Below are 14,398 nucleotides of genomic sequence, written 5' to 3'. Positions count from 1 at the left end.
TAGCTGAGTAGAGAGTATTCTGAATACCCCAAAAATATGGTCACAAGAGTATAGGTACAGCTATTATGAACGTACCCTGCATTCCTCAGTGGAATATGTAAGAAGTGCATGGGCATGCATATATATATATATATATATATATATATATATATATATATATATATATATATATATATATATATATATATATATATATATATATATATATAAACTATAATTAATATTAAAATTAGCATTTTATTTTATCCCTATATAAGATATATTATGTACAGTATATAACACTTAATTTCAAAATATTGCTGTTCAATGATATCGCCTATTTGCATTGTAATACGAGTTGTTGCATAAAAGTTCAATAGCTTAAAAACAGAACGGATCCGACTACTGACTTCAAAAACATTATGTTCCAGATATGTTTAGTTTTCTCAAAGAAAGACTAGAGGAATTTATATAGTTTCCTCTTTGGTCCACTAGTACACTGCCTTACTGTTTGCATCCATACTGCTTCTAACAATAACACACAAAAGTATCAAAAGATTGGTATTCCGAATAAGGTGTCGACATGAAGTAGTTGTTCGCTAGTAACCGGAATATGAGGGGTGAATTTGAGATCACGTTTTCAGGATAGCGCTATCCAGAATACAGGCAGATATATTCGGAATACCTTGTTAATGGCATGGAATAGCTATTCAGAATACAACTGGAATACTACTTTCATGTAAACGTAGTAAAGGAGCACACAGGATGTACCCTTCATGCTATCTACAGTATGCACTGCCCAATTTTTCAGGTTAAATAAATGAAAACACAATATGGGTAATTGTCTAAATTTCTATGGGTTAAGACAACAGTTTCATCTTTCTTCACTGTTTACACATGTATATTATATTATATTAGAATGTGTGTATATTTTCTGTACGGTTAATTATTTTTTAAGGTAGCATCCGTTTGAAAAATAAATGTGGTTATATACCTCTAATTTTTTGATTGCTTGGATCAAGAATTGTAAATGAACCTCTACCTTACTCCTTATATTAGACACAAATAACAGAGCAATACTAATAAGAGCCAATACCGTTGATTGAGCCAATCTTGTTGCTCGTAGCGTAGCGCATCAATTGAGCGTTGGAGTCGTACAGAACAAAGATGTTGTCCACTGTGAGCTGCTGGGTGGTGGGGAAGGACCTGGTTCCTTCATCATGGTGACAGTCCTGGAAAGTGATGGTGTCTCTCCATTGGTAGGAGCTGGCCAGAGTTCTGCCATCGGGGAAGGTCACAGTATACTCCCGGGTGGAGGAGGAGGTAATCACTGAAACACAAAAGGAAAAGCTCAGAAAACCTAAAAATCAAGGTCAGTCGAGCCATCACTGGGGACAGCTACATAAATCCACTGGAATGAAAAGCTTTGATAACTGGAGGACATTGTGCATCCTCACCTACTGTTAGTGTAGTCTGTTTCACCTGTTTGGTGAATATTACCAGGCAACAGGTTTGTTGAAACAGCTATGACAACGTTAGATTCGTTTATTTTACCTGTGTTGCTGTATTGGTAAATGTCTGTGTAAGGCTCGAACTGGACAGTAGAATCTGCCTGAATCTCAGGCAGCCGCCCCTCCAGCTCTGTGCTGACGACAAGGTGGCCGTGTTCATCGGTGCCTTTGAAATCTTGCGTGATGCTGATCCTTTCATTCCCTGGGAGGAACGTCACCTCAGCCTTGCGTTTAAATTCTCCGCCTTTAGGAACATAATGGAGACTTGAAAGGGATTGAAAATTGTATCTTATATTGCTATTTTCCTCTTAAATCACATGTAACTTAATCATAATTACAAATTACAGTACTTGAAAAGGAGAATTTTATTGAAGCATTCTTAAAAGTAAATTGTAGTATTAATTTAATAGATACAAATCAGTTATGTCTAATACTTCCTTTGGCACATTAATGTCCCTATAGTGCACATAAAACATAAACACTTTTGTCAGTTTTCACAGCACTCAATTAACACTACACACAACACTACACTTATTTAAGGCAATTTAGTGAATACAAAATTTGTGTTAATGAAGGTATGTGAAACTAGCCAAGAGTCTGTTATGTGTATAAACTAAAAGCAGGATTTAATACATTTGGTTACAAAAATGACACTAACATTTTTAGTCAAAAAGCTCATACTTACTGGAAGGCACCTCATCAATAATGTTAGAAACATTTACAGCTGGTTTCACAGACCCAAATTAGCACTAAACTTGGACTACTCAATGTAAAGTTAGGTAATGTAATCCAATATTAGAACTAATCAGGATCTGTGAAACTAGCTTTTAAACTTCAAGATTAAGAAATAATGAAAGAAACTAAAACAAAAGACAATGTCACCTCACATTGTTGTTGTCATAATGAGCATCTACAGCTACAACCTGCAAAGTTTCGTTGCTCTAGAGCCAGGGTTGCCAAACTGTTCCTCGACGCAGACCCAAGTAGGCCGCAGCAACAACAAAATTCAATTTACTTTATACACACACACACACACACACACACACACACACAACTATGAAAGGGAACAACATACTAATGAAGAAAAAATAAGATTCAAATGAAGAAAGAACAGTTTAGATTATGGTTATTTACAGTGCTACAGGTTTAAAAATTATTTTTCTTAAGAAGTGCTAATAGCAATGTACTGCACACATTTTGATCACTGCACTTACCAGTGATGCTAAATCCATTCTTGTAGCCAGGCTGCTCTAGTGCGAATGCCCAACCAACAACTCCACCAAGGGAGGAGAGCGCTGTCAGAGAGGGCCCCACACTCTCTGGGATGGAGCTGATGGCCACATACGCGCGGCCATCATTCGCCACCACGTACGAGTGCAGGTCATTGTTACTGAACTCCACCGGAGTGGGGTTACTGCCCACGTAGACTCTCCCATTCACTTTCCCATTCATTCGCTGAGGTTTACCTGTCAACAAAATAGCTTCACTAAAATGTTCTAGAATACATTTCAATTTATTACTGCCTAACAACCTAATTTACACTTGGTTTTCCTGGTCCTTTGTTTTATTTAACTTGAACTAACAAACAATGCCAAATGAGTAAGTACTGTTTTAAATACAGTGCAATTTCAATTAACCACAGTGAACATTTGTGGCTTTGCCATTTACTAATATAGCAGGGAAAAAATAAATACAATTCTGGGTAGGTAACTAAAGTCTGTAATATTACTTGATATAACAGGTGGTGTTTTGATTAAGATCCTAGATATTTAAAAAACAGGTGGCTATTGTCCTATATGAAAAAGGTGGTGCAATGCTAGACTTTTTTGCTGTAGAACTATCTAAAACTTTGTATACGTAGGCGATTAGCTACAGAGTTTCAATTTAAATATCTTAATTTATTCTCTAGCTGACAATGAGTTTGTCTGAAGTATTGTTTGTGCCAAGAATGAACAGAGTTCCTGACAGGCAGTTCAAAGCTGGATAACGAAAGATAACACATTTTTTGTAACAGAACTCATAACCGCTCAAAATAAAATTACATTTGAAGAGCTGAGCACTAAAGCATATAGAAATGCAATTTGAAGGCCAGCTGACTGGATGAGATTTAGTCTAAAGTCACAAAGGACCAGAGCAACAAAGCTTTCTGGTTTCCAATATATGTAGAAAACATGGTTTACCTTCTGCCACACACTGCTTGCCATTTCCATAGAAGCCAGGTTGGCAGTGACAGCAGTAGCCAGTGGAGTAGTCTCTGCAGTCTGCAAAGATCGAACACTTGTGTCTGCTGTTGGCACATGTCTCCTGGGTACCTGGGTTGTATTGAAAAACTGATGGAAAAAAAGTAGGAAGATCAGAGCAAGGCCAGCCAGAGCAGAACCGGTCATGCAAAACTAGTGAATTTTCTTAATTGTGGTTTAAAAATAAAAACCTGTGCATAGTACAGATTTTATTTTAGAGGTGTTTGCAATCATTCAGGGTGGTCTTTTATTCCTATTTTGATGCGATGTGTGTTGAAGTGCTTTCACCCGATCTCAAAAGCCACTCTTCAGCTCTAGGTGACAGATTCTCTTTTACCGTGTGTGTGTATCTCAGGCTATATCAGCAAAGTGCAATTGTGTACTATGGCAGAATAGGGGGAGGAGGGGCAGTTGGGGCAATATATTCCCCAGAATGTCAAGGGACTGCAGTATATGGGAAGCACCTCAGGCTGATTAAGCCTCTATAAAAGTGGGGGAAACCCTGTACACGGGGCTGTCTGTGTGAAGCCAGGTTGTGTGGTTCCTGTGTAGTCACAAGGAAAAGGCAAGGTACTGTGTGAACCTTAGCATAATCTGGAAAATGTGTTAAACTGTGTGTAAAACAAATGTTTTGGCTGGTAAACGGCTTAGCTGTCCAGTGCATTAGTTAGGAAGGGGAGTTGGAAAGTGGAAAGGAAAAGTGAAATCGTTTATAGTACTAACAGCAAAGAAAAAGAAAACTTGATTCCCAGCAGGTGCTCACTAAAAGGTACTAGCTCTTACCATGATAGACACTTTACTGATATTGACCATGACATGGTATTAGACGATAGTGTAATTCAGCAACTACAATGGCCCAGAAATCCAGGTCAAAGCACAATAGCATAAACTATATCAAAAGTGAATAAAACAGAATTACATAACCTTCAAACTCATCATTACAAACATCATTAAAAGGAAAATGCAATTGTGAAATGCAAAAGTGATTGTATCTAACAAAATAAGGCTTTCACTTTCAGAGCTTACCATTGACATCAAACTCATCTTCCACATCAACTACAGCATGTGGATACTGTGGTGGGTACTGCTGCCCATCTGGCTGAAACTGCACAGGCTGCACCAGGACAGGCACTTCTGCACCAGTGGGCTCTCGTCCTTCTAAATCCACCTCAGGAATTTCATAATGGTCTTCGGTTTCAGGCTGCTGAGGGTAGGACTGGTTTTCAGTCTCGGGGAGAGGATAATGGACACTCTGTTGCTCCTCTCTCTCTCTCTCCACTACTGCAGAAGCAGGAAATTCCGTGACCTCATCGTCGTAACTCTGGTCCTCCCATGGCTGTGTTTTTTCCAGAGCGGTGTCTGGATCTTTTGGGAAGGTGCTTACCTCTCCAGGTGCAATGTCACTGAAGTAAGGCGAGGTTCCAATCTCATACACCCATACTCCTTGCTTGCCAGCATTGCTATTCCTGAAAAAGTGTTCATTACTAGGAATTGCTCAAAGAGAAAATTACCTAAATGACCACCAACACAACGGACATCTTTATCAATTTAATATTAGATAACACACATATGCAGTGAATCTTCATTGTGTGCCCAGAATTGTTCCTCAAACAAGCAAATTGAGAATGGATTGTCTTTTTACCCACATATAACAGTCTTACCTGTATTAGCACAAATATGGCCAGGTAATTGCAGTATGACAATTGTTCGGAAGAAACTAGTAGAATGCTGTTGAATATTGTATTATGATGGTATGACTGGAACTTTCATTTCACTGGTTCTTTGTTTCCCAGGGGCGGGGGTTGAGGCAATGGTGTCTTTTTGAAGCTCAGTTTAGCCGTGACAGGTGAGGAGGCAACATGTTCTGTATGAAGTGATGGATTTGTTCGCTCAAGCCCAAATTATGTACTGTATAAAGATATTTATTTCTTAGTCTAGTTCCTCCACCTCACTGTGATTGTTAAGAGTGCGGTCTGATTTCAAAGCTGTACTATTTGTCGATTCCTGTGCCTCGTTCATAAATCAGCATATCCCACATTTTCATTCTGATAGTTTCTATCTGTAGTGTAAGTTGTAAACCGTATTGTAAGTGTCTCAATCAAGCTTAAAATGTTTAAAGTGAATGATACATCTTTGTAAACGTTTCACTTTTGGTGTGGCCTTTCTCCCCTGAACTCCTCGCATCACCTGAAAATGGAAGGTACTAAAAGGAAGATCGGGCAGACTGTATTCGTAACAGCATTTCTCCAGAAAATGTATATTGAACTGCATAGAAGAATTTATTGCAGTGGCACCTAGTGTCTGTCAGAGTAATTGTAAGCAATCATCCCATCTTCCTTTTAGCACCAGAAAATGGCTGAAAGAGAAACTGCTCAAAGGTGATTCTGTGAAAATGAATTACAAAACATATTACAAAAGAAAAGTGCTCCAAACACTAAAATGGTGATAAAATGTCACTGTTTTCTGACTTTCTGAAATTCAAACAAATTCAACTAGACGATGTAAACAAATGACGCCCAGGATCTAAACGCACTAAGAGAATATTAGGCAGCTGTCAGGAAGCCAGACAGACTTATATATGTGGTATGAACTTCAAAAACATTGTTATTTATTTATTTACTTATGCTGTATCAGCTATATTTAAACACTATATAAAGTCATATTTGCTATCCAACCTTGCCTCACTTATTTTCTTGACCGATTAATATAAATTAAATGATTTTCCTCTATGACCCTCCCCTACAGTCTTTATAATACTAGAGTCATGAGCCATAGTTACAAGTACAGTGCCATGAAAAAGTATTTGCCCCCTGTCTAATTTTCTGCATTTTTGCACATTTTTCTCATTGAATTTGGTCAGATCTTTTTGTGGGTTGTAGTAGTATATAAAGGGAGTCAGAGAAAAAATGACGCCAGTTTGGTGCTTCTTTCATTTGTTTGGTGTGCAAGTTAATCAAACATGCAATCTTCAGGTGTGAAAAAGTTATTGTCCCCCTAGTTAACTCCACCCAATTAAAGGGATAATTAGGGTCAGCTGTTTCAATACTTTGGTTAACAATCAGGCCTGATTTGGATGAGCCCAGCCCAATATAAATCTGACTAACTTTGGCCCTTACCATCAGAGTGAAGTTGTCAGCAACTTCTAGAGGCACATCATGCCATCATCAAAAGAAATTTCTGAAGACATCCGGGAAAAAAAAGTTGTCGATTCCAATTAGTCTGGAAAGGGTTACAAAGCCATTTCAAAGGCTCTGCGGCTCCACCAAACCACAGTCAGAGCCATATTGTCCAAATGGAAAAAGTTTGGGACAGTAGGGAATCTTCCCAGGAGTGGCCATCCTGCCAAAATCTCTCCAAGAGCAAGGCATAAAATCATCCAGGAAGTCACAAAGAACCCTAGAACAACATCCAGGGATCTGTAGGCCTCTCTCGCCTCGGATAAGGTCAGTGTTCGTGACTCCACCATCAGAAAGACACTAGGCAAAAATGGGATTCATGGCAGAGTAGCAAGGCGGAAACCACTGCTCATTAAGAAGACCATGAATGCTCGTCTCAAGTTTGCCAAAAAGCACCTGGATGATCCTCAAGAGTTCTGGAACAATGTTCCATGGACAGATGAGTCAAAAGTGGAACTTTTTGGTCTACATGGGCCCCGTTATGTCTGGTGGAAACCAAACACTGCATTCCACAGTAAGAACCTCATACCAACCATCAAGCATGGTGGTGGTAGTGTCATGATTTGGGGATGCTTTGCTGCATCAGGATCTGGACGACTAGCCATCATTGAAGGAACCATGAATTCTGCTCTGTGTCAGAGAATTCTACAGGAGAATGTCAGGACATCTGTCCGTGAGCTGAAGCTGAAGCGCAGCTGGGTAACGCAGCAAGTCAATGATCCGAAGCAAACAAGCAAATTTGCATCAGAATGGTTGAAGAACAAGAAATTTAAAGTTTTGGAATGGCCTAGTCAAAGTCCAGACCTAAATCCTATTGAGATGTTGTGGCAGGACCTGAAACAAGCAGTTTATGCTCAAAAACCCACAAATGTCACTGAGTTGAAGCAATTCCGCATGAAGGAGTGGGCCAAAATTCCTCCACAGCACTGTGAGAGACTGATCAACAACTACAGGAAGCGTTTGGTTGCAGTTATTGCTGCCAAAGGTGGTGTTACCAGTTATTGAGTCTAAGGGGGTGATTACTTTTTCATATGGATGCATTGGGTGTTGCATAACTTTCTTTAATAAATAAATGAAATAAGTATCAAAATGTTGTGTTATTTGTTCACTCAGGGTCCCTTTTATCTAATATTAGATTTTGGTTGAAGATCTGATACATTCAGTGTCAGAAATATGCAAAAACGCAGAAAATCTGACATGGGGCAAATACTTTTTTCATGGCACTGTACATGTTATTTGTGTTCTGACTTAAGTATAAAAGTCAAAATGTACTACTGTAACAGCACTATGGGGCAAATGAGAGCCAGGCCAATTATAAAGGGGGAGTACTGCTTGTATATATAGAGGATATTGAATGACGGTTCCTGGTATATGGTTTTTATTGGCTGCAGGTTTTTTGCAAGGACATCCTCCTAATGCAAATAAAAAAACATATACCATGAACGATCACTGAATATTCTATTTATTATATCTTTCATTTTCAACAGACTATTTCAATGCAGATTCATTTCAAACCCTGTTTATGGCCTCTTCGCAACTGTCTTTTTAGATAGAACCTTGAGCTCAGGCTGTCAGTTTGAAGCCCCTCCATTGTTATTATCCATATTGCTATTACTGGTGTTAATGAAGGGGCTACATGCTATTCAGAGAAGTTTCACGCAAGCAAATCTGTAACTGGCATTTCCTGACTAAACTCATTCAAGGAAATCGGGGTCCAAATCAAAAGAAAAATTACTTCAGACATTTTAAAGGTTATACAAAACGTGCATCTGTGGCAATATTGTTTGAAGTATGGAAACGCAGCTCCATCCGGAATTTCAGCAGGACATCACTGGACTGGAATACAAGCAAAAGACACATTCTAAACTAATCTCCGTAAGCATGCTATTCCACACTAGATATACCCATGCTTGTGATAGATAGACAGATAGATAGCCAGACAGACAGACAGATACATAGATAGATATGAAGCCATTTCTCGTCATCGTATACAAATAAAGACCTGTAAATAATTATTTTTAAGGAACGGAAACATCTATTTTCTTATTTTAAAAAAATTGTAACAATTGTCTCTGAGCATAACTAAAAGACCCATTCAACTTGTGCAAGTACAAAATCAGGTTTGACAGATACTGGACTCTACAGAACTAAAAGGCTGCTTACTGGTAAAGGTCTTTGACTGACTGCTCATTGCTGGAGGTGATCTGGTAGGACCGCCCCTCAGATGCCCACAGGAAGTATTTGACGTTTCCTTTGCTGAAGCCTGCTCTGGCAGGAAGCTCCAGGTCACTGTTGTAGGTCTCCTTCGCACGAGTCACGAAGAACTGCAGGCCATCACTTGGATACAGGAAAATAGCGTAGGAGGCAGTATCACTGGAGGCCAGAACAGCTTGGAATGTGTTTTTCTAGAAAACAGAGAGAAGCAAAACAAATGAAAACATTTATTTTGTGAGTTTGTTAGCCAGGACAAACACATCCCCAAGAACACAAGCAGCTTTACAAACATATTTTAATCAACTACTGCAAGTTAACACATCCACCCAAAAGGGACCATGGTAAGTTTCCATACTGATTTGCCAACCCCCAATGTGAAACGGGGATTTACCCAGAAAAGGCCCTTCATGACATTAGAGGTCCATGGGTTATAAACAATACACCCCAATGTGATCCAAACTGGGTTATACAGGCTCTAGAAAGTGATTCCTACAGTCCCCCAAGTAAACTGAATTTTAAATTCGGACTAAAACAATATATGCTCTTTCCTCTGTGAAATTATAATTTCAACTGACTTTAACCTTGTAAAATTAATGCAACATGGTAACTGTGAACCCACTTACATAATACTAAATACTTTTTACAGACCTTCCTGTATAAGTATTTTACAAAATACTTTTTACAGAACAGTATTTATTTCATTTTTATTTAAATACATGTTGGCATGGCAGCCTTCTCAAAAAAAAAAAAAAGGAAAACATGAACCGTAAGTCTCATTATTATTATTATTTCTTCTACGTTTACCTTGCTATCAAGTACATCTCCCCTTCTGGCCTCCTGGTGGGCAGCCACATCCTCCCAGGTAGCAATAAAAGTATGAGTCGGGTTAAACTTGTCATCTTCAGGAAATCCCCGGTTGATATGTTCGGCTGAGAGACGGAGAGCTTCTGGGTTGGAGTCTTCTCTGAAGTAGACTTTGCCGACCCCGTCACTGGTGTCCAGGTCAGCCAGAAACGGAGCAATGGATCCAAAGCTGGTAGGGAACGTATCTACATAGTCACTCTCTTCAGTTGGTTCTCCCGTGGCAATGATTCCATTAGTGGTTAGCTAAAGTGAAATAAATAAAAACAGCAGCAACAACATTAAAGCCCAAGAAATCTCTATTTAACTCAGTAACACAACAAACATTAGCCAAATAGCACAGAATAAACAGTTAACTTAGCGTTAGAATTTCACCTCACCCCCGTTTAAGTCCATTCTACGTTTATTTCAGTCTTAAAGAGAACTGTGGTATAGGTATGAAATATTATCACTTTCTTAACTAATGTGAGTGTTGCAGGTGGGCAGGTTAATGCTTACACTCTACCAGCTGTACTTGTTTGAGATCTGATGAATTGCGAAAAACAAAAGAAAAAGTGCACTCGATTTTCCAGATTCAGTTAATCGAAAGATATATTTTTAAACAGGAAGCGGTTGAATGGGGTTTACACACAAAAATGTTTCATTACAATCAGCGTGTCTTATATGGATTTATCCTTTGGTGGTGGTTACTACACATTCACTTACATAGAAAGTCAAAAGGATTACAATTTAAGTTTACCTGGAGATAACTTATACTGTCTAGTGTCTAGGAAGGCACATTCCTACGGTTGAAAGGCTGTACAACAGCACAGAAAGTAGTACAATAGCAAACTGCAAGTCAGTCAACGATACAAGTCAGCGGAAAACACAACACCAAATAGTTTCCCTGTTCACACTAGCTGGCCTTACATCTAAAAGGTATCTGTATTTGTGTCCAGTTTTGCTGGATCTTTGCGTGTGTGTATATTAGCAAAAACATTTGACATCCAGTGATCCCCAAGTCAGACAATAATGATAAATGGTCAGCAGGACCACTTAAAGACTTGCATTTAGAAAGAAAAGTCAGAATGGCTGCGGAAAATGCCTTTTACTTATGAAGCTTACAACACCTAAAAAGTATGTCTGGAGTCTAGACTGTTTATTCTATTGCAGTTACTGATGAGCAATTACTATGCATATTATGGAAGGCATCCTGTAAATCAGGACTATGCACTATATCTCTACCAAAATGCTACAGAAATAAACCTAAACTTGCTGGTGTAACAAACGTTATGTTTTCTAACACCATACATAAACAGGTATAGGTTACTTATACTTGCTCAGACTCTGCTTAGTTTTGTTTTATTCACAGACTTGTAGTTTCAACAGCCAACAGTAGCTCATGGTTATTGGGACTGTTTTAATACAAACTACCTTTGAAGCAGCAATACATGGTCGTGTCGTAAATCTCGAAAAACTACTCACTTCTAAATCTTTTGTAGTCATTTTTGTATTACTTTAGTATAAATACAGGTTAGTTTGGATTCATATGTTGTTTTTTTCTGACTTTATGTGAATGAAAAGACACAAAAGCTCCCGTTTTCCCATTGGAAATAGTGATATTTCAAAATATCACTGTCCTGGTCACAAAAGCAAAGTTTGTGGGGAATAATAGCCATTTTCTATACTTTTGAGGCATAAGCAATTAGGAAATAACATTTACTACCCAGGAACAAAAAACAAATTGTTACACGGTGTTATCTGTGAAGTGTAGGTACAATAAATAAGTAGGCTGTTTTGAACAGTACCAATCCTGACAATCTGAGGGCTAAGAATGAAAAATCTGCAATAAAAAAAAAAAAAAAAGGAAGATTTGTAACGTGGAAATTGCCAGAATAAATGGGCAGCTGGGTGGTTAATTAAGCAATCATATTTTGGGATAACAAATATACCATGAGCAATTCTGACTCTGTTAGACATTCCTTTGAGTTATGGATGTGTCACCGAAAAAATAAAAATAAACCCAAAAGAGAGATTTGACAAAGGGAAAACAGTCACATCCACAATTTAAAAGATACAGAATAACCATTTTTAGTATACATTTGTTTGTTGTAATTTCCTATCAACAATTCCATTTGCCAAATAAATGTATTCATAGTAATACTGTAAAATACATACAAATCTAGTGATTAAAATCTTGAGATTATACAGTATTTTACAAAGGGTGTCTCTACAAAGCAAGTTACTTTAAAATTAGGGGAAGAAGCCAAGCAACCAGTTTGTCAGGCCAGCAAACGATTTAATACACTATTGTTGTGTGCAGCATGAGAAACTGTCCAGTCTTAAAGCACTTCACTCAAAGAACCGCAGCAAACAGAGTAGTTGTGTATCTGACCTTAAACAATTGATGCGACTTGCAGACATGCCTCAGGAGAAAAACAGAAGACCCAGTGGTGTGTGCTTTCAGCATCAAACATTCACCTCAGGCCTGTGAAACTAATTAAGAGCGATCATGCAGCGCATTCCCCTGCTTCAGAATCTGTGCCTTGGACAGCTGATACCCGAGGACACAGACCTATTAACTGACTGCAGAATGAGGAGGATTCCACACAGAATGGCACAGACTCATTCCCAGACATTGTGAATGATGTAAGGTCATGTGTGCGTTCCAGGAATATGTTTGAAGGTTTACAATTACATTAATAGCAACATTTTTAGTGTTAGTGCCTTTCAACAATCTACTAAAGGCCATTTACATATACAGTAAACAAACACACCATGGCTAGGGTTGACTGTACAAACGTATTATCAAAATGTGCACTCTAAACTGTCAAAAAAAAATTCTACTGACACAGATTAAATCACATTAAAATATTCTTTCAAAATCCGGTCACGCTTTATTTAAGGGCTGTTTATTAACAAACATCTAATAAACATGTTAATGTACATTATTTTCTGTTAACTGTTATTTATTAATATATAATAGCTCAGATAAAACTGCAAACACCAGAGCCCTATGGGCGATCAATACCCAGTCGATCATATGCTTGAAATCGGTTCAAATTGTTACTGTAGTAATGTTTAGCATATTAAATCATGTTTTTATTAACCATAACATTAACCCTAAGCTAAAAATGAACAATGCTTGTTAAGTTAATAAACTAAAAAAACAGCCCTTAAAATAAAGGGTGACCCAAAATCCTGTATAATGTATCATATATTTTTTTGTGATCAAATGTGATTTAATACAACAGTAGCCTTTATTAACTTGAGTAAACCAGACCATATACCATCCATTGCAAAACACTGTAACCCAATTAGTAAGCAATGCTGAATGTACTAAAATAAACTATTAAACAATAAAAAAAAAGGTGACCAACCAAGACACCAATCTAGCAGCGTGAAAGCCCTGCAGGTGCACTTGTGTATGTGTTGGTGTAGGGAATATTGGGTGGCAGGGTGGGGGTTAAAGTCCTCCCTGCAAAAACACGTGGGGATGTGGCTGGAGCCATGCAAACAGGATGGCTTGGTGGTGATGTCACAGACCAGGAAATACACAGGCACAGGTACTGCAGGGTTGAGATGCAAACGTGCTCTTTCTTTATTAATGAAAATAAAATATTTGAACATAAACAAAATAGCGAACACCAAACAAAACGGCACAGTGGCCAAAATAGACAGGTGCAATAATTTAAACAAGTATTGCGCTGGTCTTAACCCAGCATGTGTATCAAATTGTTTTAAAGGTTGTCTCTCACTTACTTTCTCTCAGCTCTCTCGTTCCTACTCTCCACTCTCACCAACCTTCTATAAACGGTTGCTTCACTTTTATATATGTGGCCATCTCCCAGTTGGTAATTACTTAATTTGGAGATGGCCATATTATGCACAAGTTTAGCTGGATGGGGGATTTTAACCCCATCCATGCTATAAAACAACAATAACAAAACCTTGTTTTGTTTGAAACAAACACAAAACAATACATTTAAATAATAATAATACAATACAATACAAATATACACAGGGGTGGGGTGTACCCCGTCACAAGCCATCAATTGCATAAATAATTAAATGGTTAATTAAGGCTCCACCATAGGTTAGAGTTAATGTTGGTATTGGAGAGAGGGTATTGTTGTACTGTTCCGTGACATTCATCTTGTATTGTGAGTTTTTGTAAACCTGTTTACTTTGGCCACTGTGCCGTTTGTTCGGTATAGCGTTTTGTTTATTTTGTTGTTATTAAACGTCCACATTAGCTCTTGGAACAGCAGCTTCTGTGTCTCTCGTCGTACCAATAACATTGGGGCCGTGATGCTACCCTTTCACAGTCAAAAAAATCTAATATCTATGTATTTTCATTTATGTTTTCAGCAGACACACAAACTATTCGCTATTCTTGGGTAGTGAGTTATATTTTTTTTTGGGCTACACAACTGAA

The 14,398-nt window shown here is 38.1% G+C and overlaps 1 protein-coding gene across 1 annotated transcript in view; it reads right to left on the bottom strand.

Annotated features, from left to right (window-relative positions):
* nid1a (nidogen 1a) overlaps positions 1–14,398 on the bottom strand; it is a 61,984-nt gene that overhangs the window by 38,840 nt on the left and 8,746 nt on the right. The window contains exons 2-8 of the mRNA XM_041252873.1: positions 9,925–10,227; positions 9,070–9,311; positions 4,757–5,196; positions 3,671–3,820; positions 2,705–2,956; positions 1,534–1,734; positions 1,076–1,309 (exon numbers count right to left, since the gene is read on the bottom strand). Of these exons, the coding sequence (XP_041108807.1) occupies positions 1,076–1,309; positions 1,534–1,734; positions 2,705–2,956; positions 3,671–3,820; positions 4,757–5,196; positions 9,070–9,311; positions 9,925–10,227 (1,822 nt within the window). The remainder of the gene's footprint in view (positions 1–1,075; positions 1,310–1,533; positions 1,735–2,704; positions 2,957–3,670; positions 3,821–4,756; positions 5,197–9,069; positions 9,312–9,924; positions 10,228–14,398) is intronic.

The sequence above is a fragment of the Polyodon spathula genome, chromosome 6 (genome assembly GCF_017654505.1).
Source record: "Polyodon spathula isolate WHYD16114869_AA chromosome 6, ASM1765450v1, whole genome shotgun sequence".
NCBI classification, from domain to species: domain Eukaryota; kingdom Metazoa; phylum Chordata; class Actinopteri; order Acipenseriformes; family Polyodontidae; genus Polyodon; species Polyodon spathula.
The sequence above is the reverse complement of the archived record's forward strand: the minus strand, read 5'-3'. Positions and strand labels throughout refer to the sequence as shown.